We start from the raw sequence: 19,601 nt of genomic DNA, 5'->3' as shown, positions 1-19,601 counted from the left end.
TTGATTGAATCTTGGAGCAAAAGAAAGGGGTTTGGAGTTGATCCGGAGCAAAAATACAAAGATTTGGAGACAAAAATACGTCTTCCCCAAGTCAGAAGCTTGGCACGGCCGTGCCACCTCCCAGGACCACCTTTTTCTGCTTTTGCTTAGATTTTAAGCTACTCTATTTTTGTTTTACCAAAAAGACCGCAGTTTGTTGTGGAACATTCTTGTGATGTAATTGCTTAGATTTTAAGTCGAATGTAAACTATAAATAGAGTAGCTAGCCATCACAAATATTCATTACCTGCTGCTGAATCGACAAGCATTTCTACCACTGACATAGGATAATCATCCTTAGGAGTAGCTTGGTTTAAGTCTCTAAAATCAATACAAACTCTAAGAGTCCCATTTTTCTTAACAACAGGAACTATATTAGCTAACCAATCTATATACTTGGCAGTTCTGATGAAACCACACTTCAAGAGCCTCTCGATCTTTTCTTTGATCTTCGACTGAATTTGTGGTGCAAACCTGCTTGGAGTCTGTTTCACTGGTTTCTTGTTAGGTCCAATAGGTAACTTGAGTTCCACCATGTCTCGACTCAAACTTGGATTTCATTATAGTCCCATGCAAAACAGTCTTTGTATTTCAATAATTTGACAATCTGAACTTTGAAGTCTTTGTCGATCTTGGTACCAATGTATGTTGTTTAAGTATAATATTTGGTTTCGTTTTATTTAGATTTAAGTTTATTTTATTTAAATTATTATTTCCTTTTAGAGCTATTTTACTTCAATTGCATATTATTATATTTCATGAATGAATATTTGATTGATTGAATCTTGGAGCAAAAGAAAGGGGTTTGGAGTTGATCCGTAGCAAAAATACAAAGATTTGGAGACAAAAATACGTCTTCCCCAAGTCAGAAGCGTGGCACGGCCGTGCCACCTCCCAGGACCACCTTTTTCTGCTTTTGCTTAGATTTTAAGCTACTCTATTTTTGTTTTACCAAAAAGACCGCAGTTTGTTGTGGAACATTCTTGTGATGTAATTGCTTAGATTTTAAGTCGAATGTAAACTATAAATAGAGTAGCTAGCCATCACAAATATTCATTACCTGCTGCTGAATCGACAAGCATTTCTACCACTGACATAGGATAATCATCCTTAGGAGTAGCTTGGTTTAAGTCTCTAAAATCAATACAAACTCTAAGAGTCCCATTTTTCTTAACAACAGGAACTATATTAGCTAACCAATCTATATACTTGGCAGTTCTGATGAAACCACACTTCAAGAGCCTCTCGATCTTTTCTTTGATCTTCGACTGAATTTGTGGTGCAAACCTGCTTGGAGTCTGTTTCACTGGTTTCTTGTTAGGTCCAATAGGTAACTTGAGTTCCACCATGTCTCGACTCAAACTTGGATTTCATTATAGTCTCATGCAAAACAGTCTTTGTATTTCAATAATTTGACAATTTGAACTTTGAAGTCTTTGTCGATCTTGGTACTAATGTATGTTGGCCTGTTAACTAAACCATCACCAAGATCAACTTCTTCCAAACGATCTTGCACCTTCATTCTTTTGGCGGAGCCCATTGGATCTTTCTCAAAACCTAAAGGTTTGTCATCATAGACGCAATCTAACCTTTGGTTTTCGATCGAACTGTACTAAAAATCATCTTTGGCATTCTTGATAAATTCTTCTTGTTCGATTTCGGCCTCTAAAGCCGCTTTTGCACTATTTTCGGCTACATAAGCCGTAATCTTGTCCCATATATTGGATTCAGTCATCATTAACGTCGCTATCTTCCGACCCGATTGGTGAGACTCCAATCTCAGGATGTCCCCACACTAGGGCCTTAGCATACATAGAGGCTCTGGTCCTGAGTACATTCTCTTCACTGACAAGTTCCTTTTTCCAGATGAATCCATATTTTGGATGAAGTTTCATGGACCAAAGTAAATTGTCATGATTTTCATGACAAATTTTAGAAATAGCACATGGTGCTATCTTCGCCATTTTTTTGTCGAAAGTCTTTTTGGTGATGGTGTCAACCTCAACAATAAAGTAACTTTGGTCAGCTTCAATATTTTCTAACACATCATCTTCCCTCCAAAGGGTAAGCCTTTGATGCATGGATGAAGGTACAGCCCTAACACCATGTATCCACTCCCCTCCTAGTAGTAAATTGTAATTAGCCTTCGAAGCAACTACCAGGGACAATGTTTCTCTTTTCACTGTTCCCACCACTAAATCAACCTCAACAGCTCCGAAAGAACTCCCAGATTTCCCTTTGTAGTTAGAGAGAAGAGAGAACAACACTATGTGGCTTCAAATCAGATTTTGATAAGCCAATATTTTTTAGGAGAGATTGTGGTAATAAATTCACCGCATGACCACCACCTACCAGCACCTTGTTCACTCCAATTTCATTGATTTTAGCTTGAATGAACAAAGGTTTGAGATGACTCTTCATATGATATTCAGGTGATGAGTCAATAATTAGTTGTTTAAGTATAATATTTGGTTTCGTTTTATTTAGATTTAAGTTTATTTTATTTAAATTATTATTTCCTTTTAGAGCTATTTTACTTCAATTGCATATTATTATATTTCATGAATGAATATTTGATTGATTGAATCTTGGAGCAAAAAAAAGGGGTTTGGTTCGGAGTTTAAGTACATTCTCTTTACCAAAAAGACCGCAGTTTGTTGTGGAACATTCTAGTGATGTAATTGCTTAGATTTTAAGTCGAATGTAAACTATAAATAGAGTAGCTAGCAATCACAAATATTCATCTTTTGTTCTTGGAATTCAATAAGTGTCAATTGTCTTTCTCATTAAAAGTTATTTCTTTTACTTTCTTGTTATTTGATTTATGTTCTTCTTCTTCTTCTCTATGTCTACGATGAACATGAGTGAGTAGACTTCTCTTGTCTTGGGATTGTTGTATAAGTCTAATGACATAATCCTAATCAAACCAAGCCTTAAACTCTAATTTATGTAACCCTAGTTTCTAATTTAAATTCACCATTTTAACATGAATTAACGAAAGTGGAGGGTTTGATAATTGTTAATCTATCATCTCAAATATCAATTCATAAAACGAATGTGGAGTTTTGATATTCGAACAAGTGAATTTAGACAAGGATTGCGAAACATGAAAATAGTCTAGCAAAACCTTGGGACATATAAAGTTTTGAATTTCAACGACTCTAATAGCAGTCAACCATGAAAATAGGCGTGGTTGCTAGAGGAACACACTCACTGAGACCAAAAGGATATGTGATAGTATAAATAGAAAGTTGTCCTTAGAAATTAGGTCTAACATGAGGATTTAGGTTTATGAAAAATTTGTCGCCATGACGGACCAATAATCCCAAGGCTCTTTTTATAATTATTTTCAAACGTTAAAAAACCCCAACTTTTCAAATTGAACTCTCTCTAATCATCAACTGAAGTTAATTGAATTAAACAACTCCTTGTCGGAACGATACTCTCGTATTACTACTTCGATAGAACCGTGCACTTGCAGTTTTATCCCATCATCAGGCTTCTCAAACATAGCTGGATTGTCTTCGACGCAACCATTGTTCATTACATAGTAACACATTGGCTTATGAACAACCATTTATTCAGTAAAGTCATATTCATCTTCAGTAACTTCTAATGTAACGTCATACTCAATTGGAAGAATTGACACAACACAGATTACATCGAAACTTGCTTCAGAATTAGTGAAATTTGAAGTCAATTCTTCGCCTTCGACAGGAAGATTTTCTTTGACAACTAATAGGGGAGGAAAAATCCTTTCCGTGGCTGGCTTCCTAAACATTTTGAAGGTCGCCATTTATTTGTTCTTTCCTTTGTCAGTATTCGTAACACCTTTCAAGGCATCAGCCTTCTTCCGATGTTGGAACCTACGCCATTGAGTCTTAGTCATGGGATTTTTACCTTTATAGTTGTTGTTATCGGCAAATTTCTTCGAATCAGATATGCCTTTTTTTTCTTCAAGTCAGGTGTTTCGTCTTGTTTGTTAGTAACAGTGACTCTCTTAACCCATTTCGTGGGTGGAGAGATGTAATTGGATTTTTCCCAGAAGAGAAAACCCATTGCTCAGTTGGAGACTTGGGAGTAGGAGTGAAAGTTTTCACTTGTCCTCTTTTTTGGCTTATGGTTGGAGGTGTGTCTTTGTGAGGAAAACCCCTTCTGTCGAAGCTGAACTTAGGCCTTTTATCAACCTATTTTCCTTTTCTCTTCGAATGTGGTTTAAATCCTACAACTTTTTTGGCAGCCTTTTTTTCAAATACATCACTGCATATGGGACACATCATCACTAGGGAGCAAGAAATTTTTCATCTATTCAGAAAATCAGTCAGATCTTCTTCAAGTTTTGGAAACACCACTTTTATTTTCTCTGCATATTTGCCTTCAGTAACCATTTCATCAGCACAATTATGGCTTTCAGTAGCCATTTCAACATCAACCTTTGGGCTTTCAGTAGCCACAACAGGTTCGATCTCAGATATTTCCACCATGTTCACACCTGTTGTGTCAACATACATGGAATCTGCTTTTTTCAAAGCATCAACATCAACATGCATTGGCTGCTTTGATTTGTCTCCAAATTTCAGCCTGCCTTCATCTAGTGTTATTTGCACTGAGTCAGTGAAAATTGCACAACAGGATGTGTTATGACCTAAAAAACCATGGAAATTACAAAATCCTCACTTTTGTCTTTGTTCTAGTAGAGGCAATTTTAGGCCCTTAGGCACTACCATTATGCTTCAGCAACTAAAAGATAAAAAATTTCATCACATTTAGTAACATCAAATGTGTATGTGTTAGAGCATATTTATCATTTTTAGGCTCTTCAGGAATTTTTCCATTAGATGGTGTCAACACCTTACATGTATACGGAGGTCCTGGTTTTAATTCAACGACATTAATTTCGCTTTCTTCGACAACACCCCAATGAATGTCGAATTCTCGGTTGTTGTTGTTAGTGTCGACATACGCAACCTTTTATTTTTTACCGAACCTATTAGTCCTTGCTTTTTCATCTTTAAGTCTTCCGACTTGTCAGACTCTATCAGCTAATTGTGCCATATCTCTTAGATATTGTGTATCTAGTTTCTTTTGAATAGAATAGTCTAGGCTACTAGTAGCCATTTCGAATAATTCATGTTCAGGAATTTGGGTAAAACATCTAGCCTTAAGGAGTCTGAACCTATTTAGATAATCATCCACATCCTCTGACGTTTTGCGTCGAGCACTGGTCTATTCTTTGAGACTAATTTTGGATTGGCCCATGTAAAATTGTTCATGGAACACTTTCTCTAACTGACTCCAAGTGAAAATGGAACCTGGGGGTTATGTTGTAAACCAAGTGAATGCATTTTTTGTAAAGAACTTGGGAAATACTTCATTCTCATATTCTCATTATTTGCTATATCATCTGCTTCTGTCAGAGAACGAGCAATATGTTCGACAGTAGATTCGCTAGTTTCTCCACCAAATTTGGTGAATTTAGGGACTTTCCAATCCCTGGGTAACTCTTCCATTAAAACATATTCAAATAAAGCCGACACCAAGTTAGGCCTATGTAAGCCCATATTGAAACCATTTTGGGTTAAAAGGGTTTCTACTATGTTGGCTATGTTATTTTGGCCCTCCAAGTTGTTTTGTTGGGCTCGCCTAATTACGTGATCGGCATCTTAATTCCTTTGAACTATTATGGGGACTCTTCCTTATACCCTTGGTGCTTGTGGTTCGACCATAGGTTGTTACAATGGGTTTTCAGGAATCCCACCATTAGGTCTATCAATGTACCCTTCGATATGCCTTGGGTTTTCATTATGAATTGTTGGCGTATTAGGCTCTGGAGGAGCGCCAAAGAAATCAGCAATTCGTCCCATTTGATCAGACAATGTTAGGTAACTATTGTGAGTTTCCCGAATCAAAGGGTTAAAAACTGTTCCAATTTGTTGGGCCAACATGTTGACAATTTCATGGTTAAAATCTTCCAATTGGTGTCTTAAAGCGACTAGGGAAGCATTGGTTAGTGATTATTGAGGGTTTGAACTAGGAACACTCGCGCCAGGATAATAGAATTGAGGGCGCATTACGTTTAAATTCTCTGAGTAAGTGGATGGATTAGTATGATGGCCTACGATAAATGATGGCGGCATGCCATATGGATAATTCCTGTTATTTAGTGCATAAAAGGTCCATAGGCTTTGGTTCGATTGTGCACCAAAACTTGCGTTAGACTGGGCTGCTGCAACAACGGTTGAGGCTGAAGCTGGCATGTTCGAAGATATATGGGAAGGAATTGTTACCCCTATAGTATCGTAATGATTTGCACCAATGGTTGGCATTGCTTGTGGAATTTTTTGTGAAGTCGCATCAAACGTTGTATCCGCAATCTATGCCATTGTTGGGCTTGATGGAGAATCGTTACTGCGTGAAGGACGTACCATTTCTGGAAGTTTTTTCTTATTTCTTAAGAACATACATATCAAGAGTTACAAGTCTTAACATAACAATTTTTCAAGAAAATTAAAACAAAAACCAAACAGTCCCATTGGGCATGCCAATTTGTTTACCATGGTTTATGGTAAACAACTGCTGGTTTACAAATGGTTACTTGCAAGATCAACCATTAAATCTTAGGCTTAATTCACTTTTGGACCCCTATCTTTCCAAAAGTTGTGGTTATGGCCCCCTAACCAATTTAAATACAAAACACCCCCCTATGTTTTGTTTGTTTGGCAGTTTTGGACCCCCAGTCCATTAGTGAGGTGCCACGTGGCCCCCTAAATAATACACGTGGCACCTCACTAATGGATTGGGGGTCCAAAACTGCCAAACAATCAAAACATAGGGGGCTGTTTTGTATTTAAATTAGTTAGGGGGCCATAACCGCAAGTTTTGGAAAGATAGGGGTCAAAAAGTGCAACTAAGCCTAAATCTTAAGACATATTGTGTTTGTTGTTTTTCTAGAAAATGATGAATGTTCTTGAGGTTGTTATGCAGAATATGAATATAACTGTCGAATCCAACAAAAGGTTGAATCTGTCGAGATTATTCAAAGGATTAACGTAAAAAGCTTGATAAATACAAGTAAATTGCAAGGAATTTAAAGGAATGAACTTAAATTTCATAAATTGAATGTATATTGGTACATAGATTCATACATTGTGACTTGTTACTCGTTTCTCTCTGAATGCGGATAGTTTGAGTATAAGTTTTTTTATGATTGAATTGTGACTCGTTTTTCTTATGAAAAACTATTATTTATACTAAGTAACTACCTACACAGAAACGTTCGAATGTAACTGCTAATAACTACCTAAGATACATCTTAATTGAATTTCAACTAAGACCCTACGATGATAACCACTACATGATTCCTTGATTCGGCACCAAATTCTCTTCGACTCTTGTTTCTTTGTTGAACCGATTCTCTTCAACTCTTACTTGTTCTCTTCGACTCTTACTTGTTTTTCGAACCAATAAATCTCTTTAAGTCCCAGAATTCGACCAAGTTAAGTAATCGAACTCATTAACTCTTCTTCAAAATCTGATTCAAACTTCATTAACTGCATTTATTATAGCCTGTCAAAAATAAAGGATAACAATCCTACTTGGTTATTCTAAGTCATATTCGTGTATTTTCACAAAAATCACTTATTTGACATCTTTCACAAAGATCAAGTATCATGTTCATATCAATCCTACTTGGTTATTCTAAGGCCATTGTTACAGATAAAAGTCATAGTCTTATCATTTCGTTTGAGAAAACCAAGTTTCAGAAATTCCAAGTTCATGTGCATTTTCACTCAAAGTTCATCTCAAAATCATAACACCAATTTAATCCAAATCAAATGATGTTCAAGTAGCTATATCAGTTAAAACATCATTTAAACGCATTTAAAGGAGCACTTGGGGATGTTCGGAAACAATCCCAAAGACTAGGAACATCCAAAATTATGGGTTTTATCCTGCGTCGCTCGCCACGGCTCATCGACTGCTTGCCTAGCAAGTTCATAAGGAACCGGAGCCCAGGATTTTAGGTTCATCTCGGGAACTCACACCAAATTTTCCCCAAAACGCCAATTTTGATCCCAATTGACCCAAAATCATTCCACAAACTTCACCAACAGTTAACATAATGTTTACCGGTGTTTTTGGTAAACAAGAAAGGCTGGTTTTGGTTATTACAAGCAGGATCAAACTAGAAATCCAAGGACATGTTGTGCAATGTTTTTCCAAAAAGTGAGTGAATGTTCATCAAATTCATAGGTTTCTTTATGAACAAGATGAGTTTGTGTAGTGTCTAATAATAAAAGAAATGCAAGTAAAAAGACTTTAAAAGTTTAAAACGCATAAACTTACAGAAAAGGTTAATTGCATTGCATTAATGTAACGATGGTTCAATAAATCAGATTACATACATTTTGTATGACTCTTTTCTCTAGACGAAAATACTTCAACTGCTAGAATTCTATAAGTGATTTGCAACCTCTTTTCCGTATGAAAAACTACTATTTATACATAGTAAAAACGAGTGAAAAGTGCATACTTCCACGATCAGCACTTGTTTCATAAAATAAATTCTTGTCCCCCCCGTTATCACTAAAGAAACCGCTGCTTTTGAATTTGAATTCTTTCCTCTTCGACGATAACTGCATGGCTTCGACGAATTTACGTCCTGACTCAAGTCTTGCCAAACTTCGAAGCTTTTAGACTCTTTCAAACGCTAAGTCTAGACTTTGTCGAAATCCCCATACTGAAGAAAAAGGACTTTGATTCCATAAAAGACAAAAGTCAACAAATGTTGACTGCATTAATTGAGCCTGTCGAAATTACAGGTTAGCAAATTGCCCCAAAAAAATGTCATTTTCGACTAATAAAATGAAGGATATCCAAATATTAGTATTTTCAATTGACCTTTTTAATACCTTGTTATCATCAAAATTCAAAGTGGTATTGTCAAACACATTTTGTTCTAACAATCTCCTCCTTTAATATGATGACAAACATTTGTATTAAAAAGTTCAATTGTTGGTAATCTAATTAACAAGTTGACTTTTAGGGTCTGAGGTTTGTAAGGTCCCCCTAAGTGCAATAGCTCTTTAAGGTGAGGTTTGTAAGCTCCCCCTAAGTTCTATACAAGTTAATTAAATTCAATTTAAAAACATAGTAACACTCAGAATAATATCACATGAAATGAAAGACTAAGAGATGTGAAGTAGTTCTCCTAGTTCAATTTGTTAAGAATTAAATTAGTGGGGCTCAGACCCTAAATATTATATCTACTCCCCCTTTTGTCATTAACAAAAAGTTAAAAAATGAAGACAAATAAAGAAGTGAGAAAAACATCATAAGCTAATTCCAATAATGCATCATAGTAAATAAAGCATATAAAAAAATTCAGAAGCAATAACAATGTATCAGAAGCAGCAAATTATAAAGGCAGTTTATCAGAAGCTAGACATAAGACAAAATAGAAATGTTATGAAATACAAGTTAAAATGAGTGCAATCTAAGGTTTGGCTTGATTCTTCATCATTTCCATCATCTCTCTCATCATGTTGGTCAGAGTCTCTGATTGCTTCTGCATTGCTTCTTTTAACTCAACATATCCTTTAGCATGTGCTTCTTCTCTTACTCTGCATTCTTCTTGATGAACAGTCATTCTTCTCTTACTCAACATATCCTAACAGATCTCTTTCCAGCTTCTTGATTCTTTGCTCTTGAACAGAATCATGTTTCAGCTTCTTAAGAATAGAAGCATCAGTTTGAAGTTTCAACTTAGTTAACCAGGTTAAATCAAGATTTTCTGAATGTACACTTGCAGTGATTATACTTGAAGCATCCAAGTAAATAGGGTATCTGTGATATACAACTTGCTCTTCTCTTGATTCATGTTAACTTCTACTTCTTCCATACTATAGATAACATCTTTGAACCAGTTCTTGAGAGTGTTGAGAGACTGATTATGAGCTTCTAGAGATAGCTTCTGAAGTTCACACATAACATAGTCTACTCTTTCTCTAAGAGCAATCCATTGATCTTCATAATTCTCCTTGTCAACAAAGTTGTTTCTAGATTGCACCAATTTGTTCAGGTCCTCAAAGATGTTCTCACACACCTCTTTTAATATAACAAAATCTAATAAAAGGGTAGGTGGGGGTGAGACATTTATAGTTAAAGGTTATGGAATGTTTTGAGCTGAGGAGCAGTGTTCATCTGTGCTTAGGATTTCAGTAGCATCAGTATAATCTGGTTCTAAGGGTGGGTCATGAACATACTTTAAAACAAAAGGAGAAGATGAGTCTAAAGATACATTGGCTTGAACAACATGCTTATCTTCAGCATCTGAATCTGTTGTGATAGTAAAACCAGATTAAATAGTTTGTTCATGAGATGGTTAAGAAACAATTTCAGCTTCTAAAGAGACAGCAGGCAAAGGTACAATAAATGGTTGTTCAACATGAGTTTGCTCCACTGATACTAAGATGTTAGCATCAGAAGCAGATTTACTAGGTGATGAAGACTCTTGTGAATTTGGATTTTGAGGTTCTAGTCTTTGTTCAGGTTAATGTTGTAGGGGGTTTTCTAAAACAACTTTATGAGAAGCTATTTCAGAGGCTTTTTCTGTGTTTGGAACATAGCCAGATAGTTCTCCTCTGTAATGATCAGACAAATTATCAATTACAGAGGTATCACTAGGTTGGTTTGTAGGTTGAGGTTGCGATTATGTTGGTGTATTGGTGTCAAAAGCTGGCTTAATAGTTTGAAGTTGCTTCAAAAAAATCCAGGTTGAAACCAATGATTAGGTGGCAGTTTCTGACTAACATCTATTCTTATTTGAATTATATCACCTATTCTCTCCTTAACAACAGGATACATAGGTACAAAGACATTGTAACACCCGTTAAAAATTTCAAAACAATTATCAGAGTAAACATCAAATAACGGGATATCACATTCGAAACATAATCCAAAATCAGTTAAATAACAATTGAACTTCAACAAATTTCTCAAACTTTGCAGCGGAAATTAATTCGAAATCTATAAATCGTTTTGGCACGTAGGCCCCATCAAAATATCTCAAAACAGTTAATCAACATCATAAATAATCACGTAAGGCAATGAAGCATGCATATCAAAACCCCATCCCGTTACGTATCAGAGCGACCTAGACGACTCAGTGAGGCAAGGCCACTCACGACAGCAAACTGCACACTAAGCACGATCACCTGCAAGTTACTCATACGAAGAGCAACATTTTCAAGCAGAAGGGGTGAGATTTCACAAAACAATAATATTAATCAATATAATTCAAAATCATAATTAACAACATAAACAATCTTAAACATCATTGCATCTTTGATAAACAATTAACAAGTATTCACATCATTCAATCATCATCAATAACATAACATCTTTTGACTCGACAAATGCGAATATTCAAATCTAAACCTCTTTATGCATGTGGTACCAATCAGGGCATTAGCCCCCAACATCATGGTATTAATATACTTTTAAGGCATCGTGGGGAGGACAAAGCTAATTCGTGGTGAGGACAAAGCTCCAGGGCATGAGCCCCCAACAAAGTATGCTATTGCATGGACTCAATCAATCTAAAACAATCTTAATCAACATCTCAATATGCATCCAATAATTTCGAGCTCAACAACATCTATTCATCTTATAATGACTCATGCAACTTAGTTAAATAACAGCAGCAGCATAATCAGATCACAACAACATTATAATTTCATAACAACAATTCATTTTCAACAACATCAAAGTTACTCAAGAATAAATCAAGTAATGCATTTTAATATTAAAATCACATTACAACAGCTTAACAATTCATAACAGCCTCAAAGACCTTAGTTAACATATTAAATAGGTTTCCTTACTACCTAAAGTTCCATTCCTAACCAATTCAAACCACTCAGGTCACGACATTATCAAAAGCACTCAGTTCTAGAAGTGCTCGCGAGGCGAGAGCATCTGCCCGCCATGGCGAGTACTTGCCAGATTTCCAACTAAGGTTGTTCCAGGTTCAATCTTGTTCTAAATCCTCCTCTAATCTTTAATAAACATCTAAAGGTACTTAAAAGCATCTAAGGTTCAACTCAAAAGTCCAAAATACGAAAATCAACATGCTCTCTGGTCAAGCTCGCTATGGCGAGTAAGTTTGCTCGCTGTGGCGAGCCACGACTTGTAACTTGCGAGGCGAGAGGTATTGGGTCGCGTGGCGAGCAATGAACTTCATCACTCGCGAGGTGAGGATCATCGTTCGCCAGGGCGAGCGATGAATGTTGGCTCGGGCAGAATGCAGTTTTCTTCAAAAATTCATCTAAACTCATGGTTAAAAGCCTAATTTCGATTCCAGAATTCATCCTAAACATATTCTAAGGTCAAGGGACAGTTTCTACATCAATCTAATCAATTTTCACCGTTTGATCATCAATTTTAGGGATTTGACCTTGTTTTCGGTTTCTCCAATTCAATCATAATTCTTGCTAATTAATCGTTAGAACTATACGAATTAACATTACTGAATCATTAGTCTCACCCTTACCTTGTTAGATGAAAATCGCAGCTCTCCTCTTGGTCTTCTCCCTTCTATGTCTTTTTCCTCCTTTTTCAAAATTTTGATCGTACGTACAAAGTGTTTTTCTAAAACTAGGTTTTTTCTTTTATATCTCTTCCTAATATCTTATCTTATCTCACTTTCTCTCCCAAAACTCTCTAAAATCTCAAAACAGCCCTCAACTAAATATTTTATTTTATTTTCAAATCTTATTTTATTTAACAATAAAATAAGTCTCAGATCTCAACAAAAATCATCAAATCTCATAACTCATCTCAAAATCATCTAAATCGTCATAAATCAACAAAATTCACACATATATTATATAAATATAATATAATTCGTCTAAACTCGATTAAATAATTAATTAAACGAAAGTGGGCGTTACAACTCTCCCCAACTTAAAAGATTTTCGTCCTCGAAAATTTACCTCAAGCAAACAACTCTGGATAAGACTCCAACATCTTACTCTCAAGCTCCCACGTCAAGCTTTCACCAGTCGCTCCAGCCCAAACGACTCTAACAAGGGGTATTTCCTTGCCTCTCAACGTCTTCACTTTCCGATTATCAATCCTCACCGGTAAAGTCTCTACCGTAAGGTTGTCTCTAACTTGCACATCATCACTCTGGATCACATGAGATGGATCCGGAACATACTTCCGAAGTTGCGACACATGGAAAACATCATGCGAATTCGAAAGATGCGGTGGTAATCCCACTCGATACGCCACCGTTCCAACTCTTTCCGATATCTGATACGGACCAATAAATCTCGGAGTCAACTTCTTTGAAACTCAAGATCTTTTCTGCGCTTATCATGATAACTCTTTTGTCGACTCTGCGACGCTTTCATTTTCTCTTGAATCATCTTAACTTTCTCAGTAGTCTGCTGAACAATCTCTGGTCCTAAGACCACTATTTCACCTGACTCAAACCAACACAACGGAGTTCTGCATCTCCGACCATATAAAGCCTCAAAAGGTGCCATTCCAATACTAGAATGATAACTATTATTGTATGTGAACTCAATCAACGGAAGATGACTATCCCAAGTTCCTCCTTGCTCAAGAACACAAACTCTCAACAAATCCTCTAGCGACTGAATCCTCCTCACCGACTGACCATCTGTCTGCGGATGATAAGCCGAACTCAATCTCAACTTAGAACCCAAAGCCTCTTGAAAACTTTTCCAAAATCTAGAAGTAAATCTTGGATCTCTATCTGATACAATGCTCGAAGGAACACCATGCAACTTCACAATCTCTTTGGTATAAATCTCTGCCAACTGGGCAACAGGGAAACTAATATTAAACGGTAGAAAATGAGCCGACTTCATCAATCTATCAACGATTACCCAAATTGCGTCGTTCCCTCTAGGAGTATTCGGCAAACTCGTCACAAAATCCATGGATATACTATCCCACTTCCATTCTGGCACATCTAAAGATACCATCATACCAGCAGGTTTCTGATGCTCAATCTTCGACTTCTGACAAACTAAACGGGAATACACAAACTGTGTCACATCACGTTTCAATCCAGACCACCAGAAAATCTTCTTTAAATCTTGATACATCTTCGTAGCTCCCGGTTGAATGCTCAAGCTACTTCTATGACTCTCTTCAAGAATCATTTTCCTCATCTCTGCATCGTTAGGAATGCAAATCCAACCTCGGAATCTCAACACACCATGGTCTTCGACTTTAAAGTCACCATCTTCAGTCTGATTACTAGCAACCAACAAGTCTACAAACTTGACATCAACTATTTGTGCCTCTTTAATACTCTTAAGAAATTCACTATCAATCTTCAGCATTCCCAGTTTCACACTCTGAGGTGACCATTCACAAACCAAACTCATATCTCTAAACGGTTCAAGTAATTCGAACTCTCTAACCATCATAGCGGACATATGCAATGTCTTCCTGCTCAAGGCATCTGCAACAACATTAGCTTTACCTGGATGATAATTCAAACCAAAGTCATAATCTTTCAGCAATTCTAGCCATCTATGCTGCCTCATATTCAATTCCTTTTGATCGAACAAATACTTTAAGCTCTTGTGATCATTAAACACCTCAAACCTCAAACCATACAAGTAATGTCTCCATATCTTCAATACAAAGACCACAGCCACCAACTCTAAATCGTGTGTCGTTCCTTCCAGCCATTCTGATATTTTACAACAAGTAGCAACAACAACATAAGATAGTAATCCAAATATTACTAAGACTCAACAAGACTCTTCTAATTGGCCAGACGGACCGACCTGCTCTGATACCAATTGTAACACCCCGTTTTCCCAATATAAAAATTTCAAAACAATTATCAGAGTAAACATCAAATAACGAGATATCACATTCGAAACATAATCCAAAATCAGTTAAATAACAATTTAACTTCAACAAATATCTCAAACTTTGCAGCGGAAATTAATTCGAAATCAATAAATCGTTTTGGCACGTAGGCCCCATCAAAATATCTCAAAACAGTTAATCAACATCATAAATAATCACGTAAGGCAATGAAGCATGCATATCAAAACCCCATCCCGTTACGTGTCAGAGTGACCTAGATGAATCAGTGAGGCAAGGCCACTCACAACAGCAAACTGCACATTAAGCACGATCACCTGCAAGTTACTCATACGATGAGCAACATTTTCAAGCAGAAGGGGTGAGATTTCACAAAACAATAATATTAATCAATATAATTCAAAATCATAAATAACAACATAAACAATCTTAAACATCATTGCATCTTTGATAAACAATTAACAAGTATTCACATCATTCAATCATCATCAATAACATAACATCTCTTGACTCGACAAATGCGACAATGCAAATCTAAACCTCTTTATGCATGTGGTACCAATCAGGGCATTAGCCCCCAACATCATAGTATTAATATACTTTTAAGGCATCGTGGTGAGGACAAAGCTCAATTCGTGGTGAGGACAAAGCTCCAAGGCATGAGCCCCCAACAAAGTATGCTAATGCATGGACTCAATCAATCTAAAACAATCTTAATCAACATCTTAATATGCATCCAATAATTTGGAGCTCAACAACATCTATTCATCTTATAATGACTCATGCAACTTAGTTAACTAACAGCAGCAGCATAATCAGATCACAACAACATTATAATTTCATAACAACAATTCATTTTCAACAACATCAAAGTTACTCAAGAATAAATCAAGTAATGCATTTTAATCTTAAAATCACATTACAACAGCTTAACAATTCATAACAGCCTCACAGACCTCAGTTAACATATTAAATAGGTTTCCTTACTACCTAAAGTTCCATTCCTAACCAATCCAAACCACTCAGGTCACGACATTATCAAAAGCACTCAGTTCTGGAAGTGCTCGCGAGGCGAGAGTATCTGATCGCTGATGATGTTGCATCAACACTAGCTTTTAGTTATGTTTATGTCATTTTTAGGACATTAAGAGAGTCAACTATTTGTAAATCTAGGTGAAATCAGACCAAAACAGGAACAGGAGCTCAAAAGACGAAACTGAGAAAAAGATGAAAAATTCCTGAGAGTTAAGAATCGTGCCACGATGAAGCTGGTTCGTGGCACGATAAGTAAACGTGGGACAAAGGTTCAGCACTGGAAATTTCATGGCACGAAGCAAATTGCAACGTGCCACGATGCTAGGTTTTGTCTGCTGCTACAAAGGATTAATGATGCTATTTGTGCCACGATTGGATCGTATCGTGGCACGATGATGGGCTTTCAGAAGATTTGGGAAGTACGATTTTGAGCATAGAAGACATCAGAAGACCGAAGAACAAGCCCTGAATCTCATACCAACTCATAGTTGGTCCTGATTATGTATGTTCACTGTCAATTATGTTTATAATCGTAAAACCATGAGTAGCTAAACTCTCGGTATGATTGAGCCATGATGAACCGTTGTAATATATGAATTAGTAGTTGATACTCTCTTATTTAATAATATTATTCATTCTTTATTCAAAATTATTTGTGTTCATTGCTTTTCATATAATTGCTTGTATGACTATTAACCCTAGCTTTTTGAATTATATGAATTGATATTAGGAATTGAATGACTATTAACCCTAGCTTTTAATCCTGAATTAGTAATTCTGTTTGATTCAACATAAGAACCTAGAGATAGGAAATTGAGAATCATGACATATGAATTAACTTTCTGACATCGCTTCCGCAGTTATTCAATGGGTTTAAGAGATTAAAAGGTTATAACTTAGGAAAGGGTTTTGATTCAAGAGATTGATCAAAACCAATTTGTTAATTCGTCGTAAAGAATGAATAGTAAGAAGTAAATAAGGGAGGTAATTACTGATATAGAACAATAGGGATTCATCGGCTTAATCATTCTTCTTTAATCATCTTTTCAAACAACTTTTATTTGCTTTTGTTATACAAAAACCATCTGCCTAGGGCAATCAATATGACTTTTACATATCCTAAAATAATAACGTACTTGCTATAATTGGAATTAATACAATCCTTGTGGAACGATATTTATTACTACTTCGATAGGTATTGGTATACTTGCCAATTCTCTATCAAGTTTTTGGCGCCGCTGCCGGGGACTGTTCATTTATTTCAACAAGGCAATTGCGTTTTTAAATTAGGATTTCTGCCATTTATTTTCTGTTAAAAAAAAATTATCTCTTGTTTCAGTATTCATTAACTATTTTGTATTGTGTAGTGCTATTGAGGTATTTTGCTGTTTATGCGAGGTAGACGTAATTCCGAAGACCTCGAGTACGATCCTGAAATTGAAAAGACTGCATGAGCTAACCGGAGAGCTGTCCGGTTGTCAAAGTCAGTTCCACCGGGTACACGCACACCTATACCAGATCCGACACTTATTGAAACTGAAACAACCACCCCTCCTCCGGTAATCACAATGGAAGAGGGTAACCCACCAGCAGCAAGGCCTAAGTTGGGAGATTATGGGTTAGCAAATCACCGTGGTCGCCTAACTCACGTGTTCAGACCTGCTAATCCTGTTGCTTTTGAAATCAAGGCATCCGTTCAGAATGGATTGAAGGAAAGACAGTTTGATGGTACTGGGACCATCAGCCCTCATGAACATCTAAGCCACTTTGCTGAAACTTGTGAGTTTTGTGTTCCTCCAGCAAATGTTAATGAAGACCAAAAGAAACTCAGGCTTTTCCCGTTCACTTTAATCGGTAAAGCTAAAGACTGGTTATTGACTTTGCCTAATGGGACTATTCAAACATGGGAGGAATTAGAGCTTAAGTTTCTAGAGAAGTATTTCCCTATGTTCAAGTACTTGGATAAGAAGCAAGAAATAGTAAGCTTCCGACAAGGTGAAGGTGAATTACTTTATGATGCTTGGGAAAGGTTCAATTTGCTTCTGAAGAGATGTCCAGGACATGAGTTTTCTGAGAAACCGTACCTCCAATTCTTCACTGAAGGATTAACTCATAGCAACAGAATGTTTCTAGATGCCTCAGCTGGAGGTAGTTTAAGGGTAAAAACTAATCACGAAGTTCAAATTCTGATTGAAAATATGGCCAGCAATGAGTACCGTGCTGAAGCGAAAAAGAAAGAAAGAGGTGTTTTTGGCGTAAGTGACACTACTTCCATACTAGCTAACCAAGCAGCCATGAATAAGCAAATCGAAATTTTAACCAAGGAGGTACATGCTTATCAATTGTCCAACAAACAACAAGCAGCTGCAATACGGTGTGATTTGTGTGGTGAAGGCCATCCTAATGGTGAGTGTGTGCCAGAGGGAGCTAGTGAAGAAGCCAACTATGTGAACTATCAAAGGTAAAACCCTTACTCCATGAATAAGCACCCTAACTTGAGTTACTCCAACAACAACACCTTAAATCCCTTGTTTCCTAATCCACAACAACAACAACAACCAAGAAAGCCTCCAGGTATTGAGGAAACAATGATGAGTTTCATGAAAATGACTCAAAGTAACTTTGAAGAAATGAAGAAGGGTCAAGACCTTGAAAGGAAGAACAATGAAGCCTCAAGGAAAATGCTTGAAACACAACTTGGGCAATTAGCTAAGCAGTTGGCTGAACAGAACAAAGGGGGATTCTCAGGAAATACTCAAGAGAACCCTAAAAATGAAACTTGCAATGTTATTGAGTTGAGGAGTAAAAAGGTTTTGACACCTTTAGTTCCAAAAGTTCCCAATAAAGTTGATGAAAATGTTGTGGAGGTAGATGAAAATGTTGAAGATGAGGAAGTAGTTGAAAAAGAGAGTGATCAAGGTGTAGTTGAAAATGAAAAGAAGAAAAAAACAGAGGGAGAAAAAAGTGAGAAGTTAATAGATGAAGACTCGATCTTAAGAAAGTCTAAGAGCCAAATTTTGAAGGATGGGGATGAACCACAAATTATCCCATCTTATGTGAAGCTTCCCTACCCTCATCTAGCCAAAAAGAAGAAGAAGGAGGAAGGACAATTCAAGAAATTCATGCAACTCTTCTCACAACTTCAGGTGAATATTCCTTTTGGTGACGCTCTTGATCAAATGCCGGTGTATGCTAAATTCATGAAAGAAATGTTAACGGGGAGAAGAAAACCAAAAGATGATGAGAACATCTCTCTTTCCGAGAATTGTATTGCTATTCTCCAAAGGAAACTTCCTCCTAAGCTTAAAGATCCTGGTGCTTTTACTATTCCTTGCTCCATTGGGCCGGTAGACATTGGAAGAGCTTTATGTGATTTAGGGGCAAGCATCAATTTGATGCCCCTTTCAATGATGAAGAAGCTTGGAGGTGGGGAGCCAAAACCTACAAGAATGACTCTCACTTTAGCTGATCGGTCAATCTCCTATCCGTATGGTGTGCTTGAACATGTGCTAGTTAAAGTGAACGATCTAATATTTCCTGCTGACTTTGTAATCTTGGATATGGCTGAAGATGAAGATATGCCTCTTATTCTAGGGAGACCATTCCTTGCAATAGGCCGTGCTTTGATTGATGTTGAAATGGGGTAG

At 36.7% G+C, this 19,601-nt stretch overlaps 1 protein-coding gene across 1 annotated transcript; it reads left to right on the top strand.

Annotated features, from left to right (window-relative positions):
- The first annotated feature begins 18,431 nt into the window (after positions 1 to 18,431).
- On the top strand, positions 18,432 to 19,601 carry LOC120579506 (uncharacterized). Its single transcript, XM_039831910.1, has one exon. The coding sequence runs from the start codon at positions 18,432 to 18,434 to the stop codon at positions 19,599 to 19,601; it is 1,170 nt and encodes a 389-aa protein (XP_039687844.1).

Source organism: Medicago truncatula, chromosome 3 (assembly GCF_003473485.1).
Source record: "Medicago truncatula cultivar Jemalong A17 chromosome 3, MtrunA17r5.0-ANR, whole genome shotgun sequence".
NCBI lineage: Eukaryota > Viridiplantae > Streptophyta > Magnoliopsida > Fabales > Fabaceae > Medicago > Medicago truncatula.
Note: the sequence above shows the minus strand (reverse complement) of the source record. Positions and strands in the feature narration are given on the sequence as shown.

Coding starts and splice junctions, on each gene's coding strand:
- LOC120579506 (XM_039831910.1), top strand. CDS start 18,432: ATGAATAAGCACCCTAACTTGAGTTACTCCAACAACAACACCTTAAAT.